Source organism: Capricornis sumatraensis, chromosome 8 (genome assembly GCF_032405125.1).
Source record: "Capricornis sumatraensis isolate serow.1 chromosome 8, serow.2, whole genome shotgun sequence".
NCBI classification, from domain to species: domain Eukaryota; kingdom Metazoa; phylum Chordata; class Mammalia; order Artiodactyla; family Bovidae; genus Capricornis; species Capricornis sumatraensis.
The window spans coordinates 143078-160937 of record NC_091076.1 but is presented as its reverse complement, the minus strand read 5'-3'; the positions used below and the strand labels follow the sequence as shown (position 1 = coordinate 160937).

The window sequence follows — 17860 nt, the reverse complement described above, 5'->3', positions numbered from 1 at the left end:
CCAGGCCCGGGAGAAGAGGAAGCAGGCGGTGCTCGCAGTCCTCTCACGTGCTCTGCGGCTTCTGGGGAAGAGCCTCGCACACAGGGTGGCTGCGGGGAGATGCTGGAACGGCTCCCAGGGCCCACCCCAGCAGGGAGGAAACCTAACCAACACCCCTTCCTGGGAGAGGAGCGGACATGGACCACCTCAGGGCCCCAGGGGTGCAGGCGCCACCCCCACATCACTTCCATTCCACTCTCCAGTCTGCCCAAGACCCAGATGGACCTGGAGGAGGCTCTGGACGCAGCGGACGAAGCCCTGGGGGCCCAGGTGCTGCTGCCCGGGCAGACTGTCGGCCTGGCCGGGGGCACCCGAGGCTGGCCTGGGAGCCTTGCCGAAAAGGGACACAGCCGGTGGGATGGCCTTGCTCCTAACAGGACGGCCCAGGCCTGGCCATCACCGCCCACAGCCTCACACACAGGTGAGGGCAGAGACAGGAGAACACGTGGCCCTGCGGTCTGAAGAGAGCGGAGGCCTGGCCACAGAGCCGACCCACCCTGTCCCTGAGGAGGGGGCACAGCCTCAAGCGCAGAGCCGTCCTGCCAGCACGCCTGCTGCCCCTGGAGCCACCCCAGGCCCCACGAGAAATGAGGGGGGACGGGGGAGGCAGGAAGGCCAGGCTGCATGGACACGCAGGCCCAGGGCTCCCAGCGGCTGCCAGACGCCTGGCAGGCGTCCTGCCTCCGCACAGCTGGCCCTGGTCCCGCTCCCCCAGCCCTTGGGGGACCGTGGGAGGCTCCTCGGGGCAGGCCACACGGGCTGCTGGGTGCTGACCTGCAACCGGGAAGGACCCAAACCCCGCCTGGAGTGGGGACTCAGGACTGGGGGGCCAGTGCCCCTCAGAGGGGAGGCCTGTGCAGCTGGGGGGCTGGCGGTGGGGGCGGGGTTCCTCTGGGCCCGGGGGTGAGGCTGAGTGGGGCCTGGCAGGAGCCCCCGAGTGGGGACAGTGGGCGCTGCAGCAGGCTTGGGCCTGAGACCCCCCAGGCTGGGGAAGAGTCCCAGAGTCCGAACAGAGCGCTATATGGGAAGCGAGATGGCCCTGCCGGGCCTGAAGCCCCCTCCACCGGCTTACTTCCTCTAACCTTGATGTAACATGATGCGCAGCGGTCCCTCCCACCTCCGAGGACCAGCCCAAACGAAACAGTCAGGAAACGAAACTACTGGGCAGGCCCGCCCCCCAGGCCCCTTTGCTCCTGCCTATATCCGGACCTCATCTGCACCGGCTCTGCCTCCGGGAACACACGTCTCGATCCTGCTCCTTTGCTTCAGCGCCTGGTTCCCTCTGCGCCAGAGATGCTCAAGGAGGAGCACGAGGTGGCCGTGCTGGGGGCGCCCCAGAGCCAGGTGGCCATGCTGGGGGCGCCCCAGAGCCCTGCGCCCGTGACGGCCACGGTGATCAACATCCGCAGCGACACCGCCGTGCCCGACCACATTGTGTGGTCCCTGTTCAACACCGTCTTCATGAACTGGTGCTGCCTGGGCTTCGTGGCATTCGCCTACTCTGTGAAGGTGGGTGGGCACCTGGGGCGTCTCCAGAAAGTGCTGGGAGCCTGGGGAGGCCCAGCCCGGATGGCGAGTGCCCTGGGGAGCCCCTGGCGACGCCCCAGCCGGGATGGTGCGTGCACTGGGGAGCCCCTGGAGATGCCCCAGCCCGGATGGTGCGTGCACTGGGGAGCCCCCGTGTGTGCGGGTCTGTGTGCATGCTCTTTGGGTGTGTGTGCTGTGTGTGTGTGTGTGTGTGTGTGTGTGTGTGTGGCTTGGGGGATCGTTCCCAGTGAGACTCATGGCGAGGCTGCCTGGGTTCACATGCGGTGGAGCTGAGGGTCTGTGTCTCTCACATGCCAAGACGGCCTCCTTCCCAGCCTCATCAGGGAAGGCGCAGCCTTCACACTCAGCTTCAGAACTCGAGTCTGGTCCGGAAACAAGGGAGGTGCTGCAAGGACCCTGGCCCCTGGTGGGTGACTGGCCGGTGAAGGGGCCTGAGAAAGGGAGGCTGAGCCCTGGGGCTCCTGGAGAGGCTGACTCTCTGTGAGGACACAGACAGAGGCCCCAAGAGGAGAGGGTCTCACTGCCACTGTCCTGTTCAGACTCCAGGGAACGGGAGTGTGAGGGCCCATCGGGTGACTGGGACCAGCAGGGGGGGGCCTGAGCCACAGGCCTGGCGGTCCCTGGACCCTCACCACCTCTCCTCCTCCAGTCTAGGGACCGGAAGATGGTCGGCGACATCACTGGGGCCCAGAGCTACGCCTCCACCGCCAAGTGCCTGAACATCTGGGCCCTGGTCCTGGGCATCTTTCTGACCATTGGATCGATCGTTGTTCTCGTGTTCATCTACGTGGCAGTCTACCGTACGGCTTTGGAGATAATGAAAAATAGAGGCTACTAGCCGCTGTCAGGGCCTCCACCGTCCTTGGTGGCTTTGCACCCGAGGCATGGGCCCGCCCCGCTCCCAACCCATAGGCAGCAGTTTATAGACACAGATTGTCAACCGCTGAATCAATAAAGTGCCCTTGTCTGTGAAGCTGCTGTGATGTCTCCTGCGGAGGGGACACTGCTGTGACCCTGGCGGCCTCTGGGGAGCCCAGAGCGGTCAGCTGCGGGCTGACTGAGAAGGCCAGAGCAGAGCTGGTGACCCCACCCTGGTCAACAGGAACCCCCAGAGGAAAGACCCCTTCCTCCCCTCAAAACCAGCAGGCCCTGCTGGGTGGAAGGGCCTCGCACACACTGGGGACCCTGGGACATTGTTGTGAGCCTGGGATGCAGACGGGGAGACGGGGGCCCTCCTAGCCCAGTGTGGGGAGAGACACCCGGACAGGTATCCCCGTCTCTGACGCCCCAGGGGGAGCGGGTGGGGGGCCACACCCCAGCTGCGGAGCCGCTGTGCCCTGCAAGGGTGTCCTGGGTGTCACCCAGAGAGGCTGGAGGAGTCCAGCAGCCACAGGCTGCTGCTGGGGAGTGAGCCGTCCACACGCCCTTTGGGGACCCAGGCTCTCCCGGGCTCACTCGGGTCCCAGGGCTAGTCCTGCCCGGCTCTCACGGAAGTCAGCAGCTCTTCATAGTGGGTTCCCCTCCTCCTGGCACTCAGAGGGGATGGACGCCCAGTCCCCACTGGGCCCTCCCTGGGAGCCAGGCTGGTCTGGATCCTCCCTGGAGGACGGTGACTCGGATGAGGTCGCCCACTCTCTCTTGGGTCCCACACGCGAGCACAGGGGCTCAGCCTCAGGGACGCTGTGTCCTGCAGGAGAGGCTGGCAGACTGCCTCTCTGAGTCCAGGAAGGACGGTCTCCCAGGCAGGGACGAGGGGGACAGCTATGTGACCCTGACCCCTGACCTGTGAACCCACAACCCTGGCAGGCCCTAGGGGGTCCCCACATCCTCTCAGGTGGGCAGCAATCCTGAGGGCTGGTGGCACTGAGTGTAGCCCGCCTGAGCTTCACCGATTTGCGGTGAGGGTCCTGCTAGGTGGGAAGCCCCCAGGTGCAAGCCGCAAAGGCCCGTGTTCCGGACCTTCTGAAAATTCACAGGAGGCCCGAGGCATCAAGCAGGGGAAACTGAGGGACCTTCCCTCGACGGCTCTGGGAGCTGACGGCCAGGCTGTGAGCAGCTGTGGTCCTCGGAGCCACATCCTGGCCTGGTTCCAGGGGACAGTCCCGTGTCCTCTGTCAGCTGTGGGTGACCTGGGCTGGGCTGAAAGAGTTGGGGGAGCAGGAGGACAGAGTGGGGAGGTTGGAGCCCTGGGCCAGGGTGACAGGGGGTCCCTTTTCCAAGGAGCCCGTGGGGAGAAGGCCCTGCCTCTGCTTTGCCTGGACTGGGCCTCAGAGGAACTGAGAAGACAGGGCTCCTTAAGATGCCAGGTTTGGTCCCAGCCTGGGGAGGGCAGAGCAGGGCAGATGAGTCCCAGGCTGGGGGTGGGCAGGCGTGCCCCTGGCCCCTTCCTGTTGCTGCTGGCACGGGAAGATTCTGCCTCCCCAGCCCACCCAGCGGGGTCTGCGCCGCTGGGCAGCGCCCCTGCCAGCTCCAGGGCTTTGCCGGCTGCTGGCTCTCCCCCGCCTTGGAGGAAGTCCTTCCCGACCCTGAGGGGCGTGCCTGCCAGCCTCCGCCAGGACTTCCTTGGTGCTGCCCCTCGTGCTCACGGGTGTCAGACCCACAGGGAGAGGGGCTCCCTCCTGGCCCACCCTGGGATCGCAGCCTCCCCGCAGCCTCCCCCAGTCAGGGGGCTGGGGTAGGCACAGACTGGGGAGGGGACCCACATGAGGAGTCAGGGGACGAGGGGGTGGCTCCGCCGCCCCTCTACACGCCCCGGCCCAGATGGGGGTGGGCGGGTCTGCCCTGCCCCTCGAGTGCCCCCGTGTCTGGAGGCCATGGCAGAAGAAGGATGGGGCTGGTGTCGAGGGCAGGGCAGGGCAGGGGCCTCTCCTCTAGCTGAGCAGCACGGGGCTCTCTCTGCAGCGGTGGACGCGGTGCTCCTGTGGCCTTCCCGGCAGAGGGGGCCTGCGGGGCCGTGCGAAGGACAGTGACGAGAGGGACGTGCCGCAGGGTGTGAGAGGGAGCTGGGCGCCAGGAGAGCCGGAACTGACCAGCGTCCTGGCCGGGCCGCCCTCGGACCCCCGGAACTCCTGCTCTTCGCTCCCTGGAAAGCTCTGTTAGCCACCAGTCAGCTGCCGGCCGTGACCCTGGCCTGCTGGCGCCGCCCCCTTTCTGGAACCTCCGTGCTCTGGACCGTCCTCGCTGTGTTGTGACCCCCGCCCTCTGGACTTGCCTGGAGCACAGTTGACTTGCCACCCGAATCTGCATTTCTCCAACTGCAAATCCTAAGGCGCCAAACTATCTTCTTATTTGCAGGCTTCTGAGCGGTTTCTTCTGTTTTGTCAACAGAGCCGAGGGTGTTCTGCGCCCAGCCCTTGAGGAACCCACACCCCAACCCCCTGACCAGTAACTGCAGCCCCAGCCCAAGGCCCCAGGCACGCCGGGCCAGAGGACTGGCCGGGCCCCGCCTAGAGCCTCAGAGCATGTGGGACAGTGCGGGGTGGGAGGAGGTGGGCTCGGGCTCACGGCCAGGCTGGGACTCTCAAGGGACCCCTCCCCAGGTCAAAACACAGCGCCCTCACACACAAATGCCTCCTTTTATTTCTTGGTGGACACACGCCTGTATAGGCTGTAGGAAAAAGGGGTGACTGCCTCGGGCTGTGGGCAGGGACTAGTGGCCTCCGTAGTTCTGTATGAGCTCCGAGATTGCTTGAACGATCATCAGGGAGCCGGTGGACACAAGGATGATGAGGACGACAGTCAGAAGGAGGCCCAGGACCAGGGCGCAGATGTTCAGGCACTTGGCGGTGGAGGCGTAGCTCTGGGCCCCGGTGATGTCGCCGACCATCTTCCGGTCCCTAGACTGGGGGAGGAGAGGTGGTGAGGGGCCTGTGCCTCAGGCCCCCCGGCTGGCCCCCCACTGCCCGTTCCTCCCAGCGAGGACCCACGCCCGCCCGTCCCCTGGAGTTGAGCACGACTGTGGCCGGTGAGCGCTCCTCCCCTCCCGGGGTCTCCATGACCTTTCCCACAGACAGTCAGCCTCTCCAGGAGGCCCAGGGCTCTCCCACCCTTCCTCTCAGCCCCCTCACTGGCCACTCACCCACCAGGAGACAGAAGGCTGACCCTGGTCATCCCCACACCCCCCTGCAGCCTCATCATGACCTGCATGTACACACACACACACACACACACACACACGCACAACATGCACACACAACAACACACGGGGGCTCCCCAACCCCACGTGTCATCCGGGCTGGGCCTCTCCAGGCTCCCAGCACTTTCTGGAGACGCCCCAGGTGCGCACCCACCTTCACAGAGTAGGCGAATGCCACGAAGCCCAGGCAGCACCAGTTCATGAAGACGGTGTTGAACAGGGACCACACGATGTGGTCGGGCACGGCGGTGTCGCTGCGGATGTTGATCACCGTGGTCGTCATGGGCGCCGGGCTCTGGGGCGCCCCCAGCACGGCCACCTCGTGCTCCTCCTTGAGCACCTCATAGCCTGGGGGCACCGCACCGTGGGCCCCAGTGAATAAGAGCTGGGACGTGCGGTTCATGCTGGGGATGGAGTATCTGTGCCAGCACACACTCGGGGCTCCTGTCTTTACTCAGGAGTTTCGATTTCTCTGAATTTCCGTTTCCTGGCTTTTGGAGTATTGGGGATGGGCTGGTCCTAGGAGGCGGGGTGAACCATTGAGTGTCAGGTTACACTGGGTGGGTGAGAGCAAGGCTAGGGCCTGGAGGGATGTCCTGTCCCAGAGGCTGGAAGGGGCCGACTTCCTTCTCCCCTCCCCCTCCTTTTGTAATAAAAGATACTTTAATAGAAGAAATACAAATAACAGTTTAAGAACATGTAACCTCCTGTATATGGGAGAGACCCAGGAATGCTGAGTAAACAGTTTTCTGCAAATGAGAAAATTTTGAGAAATTTCTCCCGGAAATGCTGAATCCACCCCCTTAAATGCCCCTGTGAGCTAGAGACAAAAGGTGCTGGGGTGGGGAGGAGAGGCCCCTTTTGGGAGATGACCCCGAGATGCATAGAAATAAAGGTGATTTCCTGCAGAGGTCAGTCCTTGCCTCCTCCCACCATGAGAGTTTCTAGGAATGTAGTCCCCTCACCCCCCCCACCCACCCCCATCCTGGTACAAGAAGAGACACCCTTTCAGGGCGGTTTCTCTTGTTGACTGAAAAAAAAAAAGTACAACCAAATAGATGGGAACTGTCTTTCATTTGCCATAAACCTGAGCACCTAAGTCCGAGACCCAGAGCGTTCGTTTGCTCTGACAGGTTGCTCCAAAGAGATGAAGTGAGGGGCAGAATTTATAGGAGTTTGAGCAGTAAAACCAGGTAGCTGGAACATCAAAAGATTCTGTTAATTAAAGAAAACTCAATGTCTTAATTTAGAGAAGTTAGCCCTTTTCTTCATATGGGAACATGCAAGACTCTGGACCCTGTGAAATCACTCCCCTGACGCGCCTCCCAGCTGTCTGGGCAGCAGCCTGCTTTTCCACCCTGAGGGGCTGCAGCGCCCTTTGCTTCCTGATGGGGCAGATGACACTTTTCATCCACACAGCGTAAAATAATCAATGTGCCAAATTTGGGGTCTCGCCAGAGTTAGGCCCTGTCTCAGCAACACCTGCTCCCGATTTAGGGGTTGGTTGGGGCTGGGACTCTTCCCCAGCCTGGGGGGTCTCAGGCCCAAGCCTGCTGCAGCGCCCACTGTCCCCACTCGGGGGCTCCTGCCAGGCCCCACACAGCCTCACCCCCGGGCCCAGAGGAGCCCTGCCCCCACCGCCAGCCCCCCAGCTGCACAGGCCTCCCCTCTGAGGGGCACTGGCCCCCCAGTCCTGAGTCCCCACTCCAGGCGGGGTTTGGGTCCTTCCCGGTTGCAGGTCAGCACCCAGCAGCCCGTGTGGCCTGCCCCGAGGAGCCTCCCACGGTCCCCCAAGGGCTGGGGGAGCGGGACCAGGGCCAGCTGTGCGGAGGCAGGACGACTGCCAGGCATCTGGCAGCCGCTGGGAGCCCTGGGCCTGCGTGTCCATGCAGCCTGGCCTTCCTGCCTCCCCCGTCCCCCCTCACTTCTCGTGGGGCCTGGGGTGGCTCCAGGGGCAGCAGGCGTGCTGGCAGGACGGCTCTGCGCTTGAGGCTGTGCCCCCTCCTCAGGGACAGGGTGGGTTGGCTCTGTGGCCAGGCCTCCGCTCTCTTCAGACCGCAGGGCCACGTGTTCTCCTGTCTCTGCCCTCACCTGTGTGTGAGGCTGTGGGCGGTGATGGCCAGGCCTGGGCCGTCCTGTTAGGAGCAAGGCCATCCCACCGGCTGTGTCCCTTTTCAGCAAGGCTCCCAGGCCAGCCTCGGGTGCCCCAGTGGCCCCCACACTGCCCTGAGGCCTGGTGCTCTGACCCAGCGCCCCCACACCACCCTGAGGCCTGGCGCTGGGACCCTGGGCCTCCTCACCTCCTATCTCTCTGGGACAGCTCTGCTCTGCGCCCTGGCCCCCCTGTTAAGCCCTGCTTGTGGAGGTATCTTGTGTGCTCTGCGCTCCTGCTGGCGGCACTGACCCAGCAGGCTGTCCTTCGGCCGAGCTGCTGTGCACGCTGGGCCATCAGAGGGCGGGGTCGGCGTGGGCAGGATGGACACCCACAAGCCGGGTGGTCGTGTCTGCGCAGGCTCACGTCCTCAACCGCATAGGGTGAGGCTCCCCTGCGGCCTCGGGCCCCCAGCAGGCCCCCATGCTCCTGGCTGGGGAGGCGCCGCAGCTCAGCCTCCGGCAGCTTCTCCCCAGGGGCCGGTCTATAGACAGGATGACCCGCTGTGCAGTGCTGATGGTGACACGTAGGAGGTCGCTGCCAGGTGACAGTCACGCCTTTGCTTCTGTGCGCTTTTATTTATTGGTTGAAAAGTGAAGTCGCTCAGTCGTGTCCGACTCTTTGAGACCCCATGGACTATATCCTATCAGGCTCCTCTGTCCATGGAATTTTCCAGGCAAGAGTACTGGAGTGGGTTGCCATTTCCTTCTCCAGAGGATCTTCCCGATGCAGGGATCGAACCCGGGTCTCCGGCGCTGCAGGCAGATGCTCTACCCTCTGAGCCACCAGGGAAGCCTTATTTACTGATTGGTTATACGGCTTAATTTCTAATCCCCTGAAAGTTGCCGAGCAGAACCGGTTTTGTTTCACCCACAGAAAGCGAACAAGTGAGCTTCTCTGGCACTTTTCCGGTGCCATGTTGTCCAGCTCCAACAGCCAGCCTCCCCGCCCGCCTTAGGGTAAGGGAACCCCATTCCCAGTAGGGGGCCCTCCCTAATCCCTTCAGCGCATCGCTCCCTTCAAACACCAGTCTGCTCTTTCGGCGTGGGTTTCCCTCCTGGGCTTTTCCGTGTAAATCACGTGCCTTTGGTTGTGTGGCATCTCACTACGTGATGTTCGTCCCTGGGGCAGGCTGTGCCGGAACCCCCTGTCTTTATGGCTGGTTAATGTTGTACTGTAAGAGGACACCATATATTTTTTTCCTTTCTTCATCAACCTATGGACATTTGACCATTTCCAGCTTTGGGCTATTATGAATAATGCTTAGAAACATTTGTGGTCAAGGTTTTCCGTCGCCACACATTTCAGCTCTCTTCGGCTGCATCTTGGAGTGGAACTGCTGGGTCGCATAAAACCACGGCAGCTGCCCCCTTGGTGGTGGTTTATGGGCATGTTCTTGCCCACCACCGGTGCCGAGCATGGGTTCTGCTCACCAGCTGTTCACGTGTCTTCGGAAGCTGTCTGCTTGGGCCTTTTTCCGCTGACTGCTTGGTCTGTGGGCCTTGCTGTTGTTGAATGGCCGTTCTTCTTCTATGTGCTGAATACTAGGCCCTTGTCAGATACATGAATTCCAAATTCTCTCCCATTTTTTAGATTGTCTTTTCACTTTCTTGAGTGTCCTTTGAGACACAGACATTTTTCATTTGGCAAACGACAATTTATCTCTGTTTTCTTTAGATCTTGTAACGTAGCTAACAAACCATTGCCTGATCCAAAGTCACGCTGCGTTTCCTTCTAACCGTTTTGCAGTTCAGCTTTTATACCAGGTCCCACTGTTGCCGACTCAGGCTCCTGGACTCTTTAATTGTAGAAATTGATACGAGGCCAGATGAGGAATTGAGGAATGGCTTTACTGGGGCCCCTGCTTCAGAAGGACGGAGCAAAAACAAGCAACAGGGGCCCATGTTCATCCCTACACAGGGCGAGCTGGTCCCTTCAGTGGGTGAGGGTGTGGCCTGCTGGGCAGGCTGGCCCGCAGGGGGGCTTCGAGGGCCTGCCGCCGTGGCTGGCGCTGTGTGCGGGGATCACGGGCAGGCGTGCTCCGGCCTCTGTGTCTTGCTGCCCATGTCTTGCCCCAGATGCCCGTGCGTGCAGTCTCTCTTAGTCCCTCACAGTTTCTTTTCCAGTCTAGGAGAAGTCGGTCCAGGAGTAAGCCCTGTAGCAAAAGGCCGCTGGTCACGGCCTGTCTCGCTGTATCCATTTTGAGTTAATTTTGTATGAACTGCGAGGCAGGGTCCAGCTTCTTCCCTCCCCATGTGGACACCCACATCTGCGCCAGCTGTGAACAGTCCTGGCAGCCTGTTGGCCTCCTGTGACCTTCTGCGTGTAAGTTTATCATGGCCTCTCATTTCCGTCCCACAGTCCATGTGTGTCTCTTACGCCAGGAACACAACCCCTCGCTGACTGCAGCTTGGTAGTGAATTTTGAATCAGGAAGCATGAGCCCCTAACTCTGTTATGCTTTTCCAAGATGGTTTTGGCCTGACAATTCCATGTGGATTTTAGGATCAGCCTATCCATTTCTGGAAAAAATAAAAATAAAAACTGTGGGAATTTTGACTTATATGCAGAGTACATCATGAGAAATCCTGGACTGGAAGAAACACAAGCTGGAATCAAGATTGCCGGGAGAAATATCAATCACCTTAGATATGCAGATGACATCACCCTTATGGCAGAAAGTGAAGAGGAAGTAAAAAGCCTCTTGATGAAAGTAAAAGAGGAGAGTGAAAACGTTGGCTTAAAGCTCAACATTCAGAAAATGAAGATCATGGCATCTGGTCCCATCACTCCATGGGAAACAGATGGGGAAACAGTGGAAACAGTGTCAGACTTTATTTTGGGGGCTCCAAAATCACTGCAGATGGTGACTGCAGCCATGAAATTAAAAGATGCTTACTCCTTGGAAGAAAAGTTATGACCAACCTAGACAGCATATTCAAAAGCAGAGACATTACTTTGCCGACTAAGGTCCGTCTAATCAAGGCTATGATTTTTCCAGTGGTCACGTACGGATGTGAGAGTTGGACTGTGAAGAAGGCTGAGTGCCGAAGAATTGATGCTTTCGAACTGTGGTGTTGGAGGAGACTCTTGAGAGTCCCTTGGACTGCAAGGAGATCCAACCAGTCCTTCCTGAAGGAGGTCAGCCCTGGGATTTCTTTGGAAGGAATGATGCTGAAGCTGAAACTCCAGTACTTTGGCCACCTCATGCGAAGAGCTGACTCACTGGAGAAGACTCTGATGCTGGGAGGGATTGGGGGCAGGAGGAGAAGGGGACGACAGAGGATGAGATGGCTGGATGGCATCACGGACTCGATGGACGTGAGTCTGAGTGAACTCCGGGAGTTGGTGATGGACAGGGAGGCCTGGTGTGCTGCTATTCATGGGGTCACAAACAGTCAGACACGACTGAGCGACTGAAATGAACTGAACTGTACTGTGTTGAAACTGAAGGTCATCTGTGGAGTGTTGCCTAAGAGCTCAGGTCTGTGGGCATAGATGTCTTTTCATTTATTTAGGCTTTTTTAGTTCCTTTCAGCAATGATCTGTAGTTTTTGGCATACAAGTCATACACCTACTTGGGTAAATTTTTTACTAAGTATTTTAAAACTACTATTGCAAATGGAGTTGTCTTCTTAACCCTAATCATTGGGTCGGCCATCACTAGTGGTTTCTGGGTGTTGATTTTCCCACTGCTCCAGGTCCTCTCAGAGCACCAGGCTGAGCTCCCTGTGTTTCGTAGCAATTTCTCATTAGCTACCTGTTTTGCATACGGTAGTGATAGCTTGTGGTGAATGGTGTCAGATTTTTGATCTCCAAAGAAGATTTAGCTTTGGGACCAGGGGCCAGGCTTGATAAATAAAGAGCTTTTGTGTATCAGAGTTTTATTAAAGTATGAAAGTGAAAGAAAGTGAAGTCGCTCAGTCATGTCCAACTCTTTGCAACCCCGTGGACTGTAGCCTATCAGGATCCTCCATCCATGGAATTTTCTAGGCCAGAATACTGGAGTGGGTTGCCATTTCCTTCTCCAGGGGATCTTCCCAACCCAGGGATCAAACCCGGGTCTCCTATATCGCAGGCAGACGCTTTACCCTCTGAGCCACCAGCGAAGCGCTGAAAAGGGACAGAGAAACCTTTTGACGTAGAATCAGAAGGGGTGGAGAGTGCCCTTTGTCTTAGCAAGACCTTATATGCTCTTATCAGACCCGCTCCCACAACATGCCTCTTAAATTAACAAGATCACAACTAACAACAGAAAGGTCTTACCAGACCCAACCCACAGTATGCAAGCTTCAAGATAACAAGACTAGTCAGAAGGTTCAGTTCAGTTCAGTTCATTCGCTCAGTCGTGTCCGACTCTTTGCGACCCCATGGACTGCAGCACACCAGGCTTCCCTGTCCATCACCAACTCACGGAGTTTACTCAAACTCATGTCCATTGAGTCGGAGATGCCATCCAACAATCTCATCCTCTGTCATCCCCTTCTTCTCCCGCCTTCAATCTTTTCCAGCATCAGGGTCTTTTCCAATGAGTCAGCTCATTGCATCAGGTGGCCAAAGTACTGGAGTTTCAGCTTCAGCATCATTCCTTCCAATGAACACCTGGAACTGATCTCCTTTAGGATGGACTGGTTGGATCTCCTTGCAGTCCAAGGGACTCTCAAGAGTCTTCTCCAACACCACAGTTCAAAAGCATCAGTTCTTCACCACTCAGCTTTCTTCATAGTCCAACTCTCACATCCATACATGACCACTGGAAAAAACATAGCCTTGACTAGACGGACCTTTGATGGCAAAGTAATGTCTCTGCTTTTCAAAATGCTATCTAGGTTGGTCATAACTTTCCTTCCAAGGAGTAAGCATCTTTTAACTTCATGGCTGCAGTCACCATCTGCAGTGATTTTGGAGCCCCCCCAATAATAAAATCTGTCACTTCTTCCAATTTTCCCCCTTCTATTTGCCATGACAGCCATTTTGCTTTTTTGCATTTCTTTTCCATGGGGATGGTCTTGATCCCTGTCTCCTGTACAATGTCATGAACCTCATGCCATAGTTCATCAGGCACTCTATCTATCAGATCTAGGCCCTTAAATCTATTTCTCACTTCCACTGTAAAATCATAAGGGATTTGATTTAGGTCATACCTGAATGGTCTAGTGGTTTTCCCTACTTTCTTCAATTTAAGTCTGAATTTGGTAATAAGGAGTTCATGATCTGAGCCACAGTCAGCTCCTGGTCTTGTTTTTGTTGACTGTATAGAGCTTCTCCATCTTTGGCTGCAAAGAATATAATCAATCTGATTTCGGTGTTGACCATCTGGTGATGTCCATGTGTAGAGTCTTCTCTTGTGTTGTTGGAAGAGGGCGTTTGCTATGACCAGTGCATTTTCTTGGCAAAACTCCATTAATCTTTGCCCTGCTTCATTCCATATTCCAAGGCCAAATTTGCCTGTTACTCCAGGTGTTTCTTGACTTCCTACTTTTGCATTCCAGTCCCCTGTAATGAAAAGGACATCTTTTTTGGGTGTTAGTTCTAAAAGGTCTTGTAGGTCTTCGTAGAACCGTTCAACTTCAGCTTCTTCAGCATTACTGGTTGGGGCATAGACTTGGATTACCGTGATATTGAATGGTTTGCCTTGGAAACAAACAGAAATCATTCTGTCATTTTTGAGATTGCATCCAAGTACTGCATTTCGTATTCTTTTGTTGATCATGATGGCTACTCCATTTCTCCTAAGGGATTCCTGCCCACAGTAGTAGATATAATGGTCATCTGGACATGGAACAACAGACTGGTTCCAAATAGGAAAAGGAGCACGTCAAGGCTGCATACTGTCACCCTGCTTATTTAACTTATATGCAGAGTACATCATGAGAAACGCTGGACTGGAAGAAGCACAAGCTGGAATCAAGATTGCAGGGAGAAATATCAATCACCTCAGATATGCAGATGACACCACCCTTGTGGCAGAAAGTGAAGAGGAGCTAAAAAGCCTCTTGATGAAAGTGAAAGTGGAGGGTGGAAAATGTTGGCTTAAAGCTCAACATTCAGAAAACGAAGATCATGGCATCTGGTCCCATCACTCCATGGGAAACAGATGGGGGAAACAGTGGAAACAGTGTCAGACTTTATTTTTTGGGGCTCCAAAATCACTGCAGATGGTGACTGCAGCCATGAAATTAAAAGATGCTTACTCCTTGGAAGAAAAGTTATGACCAACCTAGATAGCATATTCAAAAGCAGAGACATTACCTTGCCGACTAAGGTCCGTCTAGTCAAGGCTATGGTTTTTCCTGTGGTCATGTATGGATGTGAGAGTTGGACTGTGAAGAAGGCTGAGCGCCGAAGAATTGATGCTTTCGAACTGTGGTGTTGGAGGAGACTCTTGAGAGTCCCTTGGACTGCAAGGAGATCCAACCAGTCCTTCCTGAAGGAGATCAGCTCTAGGATTTCTTTGGAAGGAATGATGCTGAAGCTGAAACTCCAGTACTTTGGCCACCTCATGTGAAGCGTTGACTCGCTGGAGAAGGACTCTGATGCTGAGAGGGAGTGGGGGCAGGAGGAGAAGGGGACGACCGAAGATGAGATGGCTGGATGGCATCACGGACTCGATGGACGTGAGTCTGAGTGAACTCCCGGAGTTGGTGATGGACGGGGAGGCCTGGTGTGCTGCTATTCATGGGGTCGCAAAGAGTCAGACGCGACTGAGCGACTGAACTGACTGAACTGGTTTGCCATGAAGTGATGGGATTGGGTGCCACGATCTTAGTTTTTTTATTGTTGAGTTTTAAGCCAGCTTTTTCACTCTCGTCTTTCACAGTCATCCAGAGGCTCCTCAGTTCCTCTTCACTTTCTGCCATTAGAGTCGTATCACCTGCATATCTGAGGTTGTTGATATTTCTCCTGGCAATCTTGATTCCAGCTTGCGATTTATGTAGTCCGGCATTTTGCATGATGTACTCTGGATATGAGTTAAATAAGCAGGGTGACAATATGCAGCCTTGTTGTACTCCTTTCCCAATTTTGAACCAGTCGGTTGCTTCGTGTCCAGTGCTAACTGTTGGTCCCATTTGTTTGTTGGTTTTTGCTTTTATTTCCTTTACTCCAGGAGGTGGCTCAAGGAAAATCTTGCTGCAATTTATATCACGGTGTTCTGTCTATGTTTTCCTCTAAGAGTTTTTATAGTTTCTGGCCTTACATTTAGGTCTTTAATCCATTTTGAGTTTGTTCTTGTGTATGGTGTTAGGAAGTGCTTTTTCCCGCCATTCAGTTTATTCAAATTATATAAATATTTCCTCTGTGAAACTGAGTAGAACCAAAGAGAAAAGGAGAATCAAAGAAGACCTCATATACTAAACTCTCACACAGATTCTTTGAATTCGAAAGTAAGAGTCCACAGGAGAGGCCTGGGCGGTGGCTTTGTCCCTGAAGACCCTGCAGATCCATTTCTTGGAAAAAGTTTTCAGGGAAAAAATGCCGACGTTTCGAAACCAGCCTGCTTCCACCCTCTTGGTCCTCTGCCCCAGACTGTCCTAAGATAGAGTGTGAAGAGGTAAGTTTTCAATAATTCAGCTTTTGCAAACATATGCATATACCTTCCCCCTGTTTAGGCGATTAATATAACAGCGAACAATATGCTTGGATTAAAGGTCCAGTTTCCACTCTAATGCAGTTTCTCCTGGCAACAAAGCCATTTGCGGAGATCTGGGAATCACGAGCTTCTCAGGTGGGAAGAGGTGCTGTTCTTGTCTACCTGAAAGCAGCCTTTCAGACTGACCTGTGTATTGTAGTCCCTGTTTCAAGACCTGGTGTGTGTGGTTGATGACCCTGGGGTGGGGCTGGGGTTCTCGTAATTGGGTGGGTTTGCATAGGGGTCATAGCTGAGCTGGGCCAGCATGGGGGCCATCTGGCCCATGTCCCTCAGCACATCCCCAGGAACGTGGCCAGTCCACTTGGAGAGAGCTTCCAGGTTCACAGGCGCGAGGGCCTGGCCTGTGGAGCCCGATCCTGGACTTAGGCTGCAGGGCTTGCAGATAAGGTCGTCCTGATGCAGGGTGCTGTCGCAGCAGAGGATGAGCTTGAGGGAGCGCCAGGGGCACAGCACCCGTTGCTCGTAGGGCGCGCCGGGCACTTGTGCTTTGCCTCCTCCGTGCTCAGGGCGTACAGCACCGCGACGGCCTGCTCCCCTTGGAGAGGCAGTCGCCGTAGCTACTAGGGTTGAAGCCAGCGATGGTGCCCTTGCGAGTGCCCAGGGAGGGCGCAGAGGCTGTCCTGCACCACCGGCAGGAGCCTGGAGTTGGGGAGAGGCCAACAGGTCGATGTAGCACTTGAGGGTAAAGGAGTCTTTGCTGCGGAGGACTCAGGCTGGCTCGCGGCGCTCGGCGATCACCTCCAGGCTGAAGGCCTCGTCCGGCTGCAGCTTCTCTCAGCCTCACTTGGACCAGGCCTGGTGCACAGCCAACATGTGGGGGAGGATGTGGTCTCCTTTCCCAGCGCACTGGCACGGCGTCCGGCATGGTGCCGCCCTGGGGCACGCTGCCCACAAAGATGAGGGGCATGGCCTTGCCCTAGCGGAATGCCATGCAGTTCATGCCCACCATCCCCAAGTCCTCCTGCTCGAACTGCATGGCCCGCCAGCGGCCCCATGGGCCCCAGCACCACCGGCACTCCAGCACCTGCTGCCCCAGCTGGACTGCCGCCACCGGGACCACCCCAAGCCAGCCGCCGGCAGTGCCCTCTGCCACGACAGGCACATGCTGGGCCTGGGGAGGGGCCACCGACCAGCGACAGCATGCAGAGACTTCCCTCTGGAGCCAGTAGGGAGGACAGGAGGCGTTCTCATTTCATTTTCACATGTACTTGTCCAGGTTTCTCAGCACCATTTATTGAAGAGCCTGTCTTTTCTCCGTTGTATGTGTTTGCTCCTTCGTCAAAGATAAGGTGCCCACTGGTGTGCGGGTTTATCTCCGAGCTCCCTACCTTGCTTCATTGATCTATGTTTCTGCTTTTGTGCCAGTACCGTGCTGTCTTGATTACAGTAACTTTGTAGTACAGTCTGAAGTCAGAGTCCTCCAGGAAGGAATCCCATAGGAAGGGGTCAGCTGGCGGAAGCCCTGTTTTGTTTCCCAAGACTGCTGTGAGGTTTGGGGTCTTTTGTGTTACTAAACAAATTGTAAAGTTTTTGTTCTAGTTCTGTGAAAAATGCCATTGGCAATTTGATAAGGATATATTCTTATACGCTATACACAACAAAAAATCAGAAAGAGAAATTAGGGGAGCAATCCCATTCACCACAGCAACAACAACAAAATACCTAGGGATAAACCTACCTAAGGAGACCAAAGGCCTGTGCGCAGAAAACCACACGACAGTGGTGAAAGAAATAAAAAACGATGTCAACAGGTGGCCAGATACATCACGTTCTCGGCCCGGAAGAACCAATATTGTGAAACCGGAAATGTCGTAAACAGGTGGCCAGATACATCACGTTCTCGGCCCGGAAGAACCAATATTGTGAAACCGGAAATGTCGTAAACAGGTGGCCAGATACATCACGTTCTCGGCCCGGAAGAACCAATATTGTGAAACCGGAAATGACGTAAACAGGTGGAGCGCTACATCACGTTCTTGGACCGGAAGAACCAATATTGTGAAAATGACCGTATGCTTCCCAAAGTGGTCTACAGTTTCGAGAAGCTTTCAGCCGTTCACCTTTACGTGTGCTCTGAGCTGCACCTTTCCTGTAGATGTCCTTTATCAAGTGGGAGAAGTGCTTTTTTCTTTGAAATGCTTCCAAAAGGAGACGCTGTTGGATTTTTGTCAGATGCTTTGTCTGCAGTTACTGTGATAATCACAGAGTATTTTTCTTCATTTATTAATACCATGTATTAATTACTCTGACGTTATTAACTGACTTATATTCTTAAACCATGGTTGCATTTCTGGAATAAATGCCTCTTGGTCATGAAACCCAGCAGGAACCTGCAG

The 17860-nt window shown here is 55.8% G+C and overlaps 2 protein-coding genes and 1 pseudogene across 2 annotated transcripts; 1 reads left to right on the top strand and 2 right to left on the bottom strand.

Annotated features, from left to right (window-relative positions):
- Positions 1-382: 382 nt before the first annotated feature.
- On the top strand, positions 383-2544 carry LOC138083053 (interferon-induced transmembrane protein 1-like). Its single transcript, XM_068976646.1, has 3 exons — positions 383-460; positions 1144-1548; positions 2237-2544. The coding sequence occupies exons 1-3, from the start codon at positions 398-400 to the stop codon at positions 2423-2425; spliced, it is 657 nt and encodes a 218-aa protein (XP_068832747.1). The 5' UTR covers positions 383-397; the 3' UTR covers positions 2426-2544.
- Positions 2545-5151: 2607 nt separating this feature from the next.
- Positions 5152-6180, bottom strand: LOC138083125 (interferon-induced transmembrane protein 3-like). Its single transcript, XM_068976779.1, has 2 exons — positions 5877-6180; positions 5152-5428 (listed from the first exon to the last, which is right to left on the bottom strand). The coding sequence occupies exons 1-2, from the start codon at positions 6123-6125 to the stop codon at positions 5237-5239; spliced, it is 441 nt and encodes a 146-aa protein (XP_068832880.1). The 5' UTR covers positions 6126-6180; the 3' UTR covers positions 5152-5236.
- A 9404-nt stretch (positions 6181-15584) lies between these two features.
- On the bottom strand, positions 15585-16628 carry LOC138084634 (protein-tyrosine sulfotransferase 2-like; annotated as a pseudogene).
- Between the last annotated feature and the right edge of the window lie 1232 nt (positions 16629-17860).

Bases quoted from the DNA above. Each gene is read 5' to 3' on its own strand.
- LOC138083053 (XM_068976646.1), top strand. From the start codon at position 398: ATGGCCTTGCTCCTAACAGGACGGCCCAGGCCTGGCCATCACCGCCCA. The intron at 461-1,143 runs GTGAGGGCAGAG...CATGATGCGCAG, and splicing joins GCCCACAGCCTCACACACAG to CGGTCCCTCCCACCTCCGAG. The intron at 1,549-2,236 runs GTGGGTGGGCAC...CTCCTCCTCCAG, and splicing joins CATTCGCCTACTCTGTGAAG to TCTAGGGACCGGAAGATGGT.
- LOC138083125 (XM_068976779.1), bottom strand. From the start codon at position 6,125: ATGAACCGCACGTCCCAGCTCTTATTCACTGGGGCCCACGGTGCGGTG. The intron at 5,429-5,876 runs GTGGGTGCGCAC...CTCCTCCCCCAG, and splicing joins CATTCGCCTACTCTGTGAAG to TCTAGGGACCGGAAGATGGT.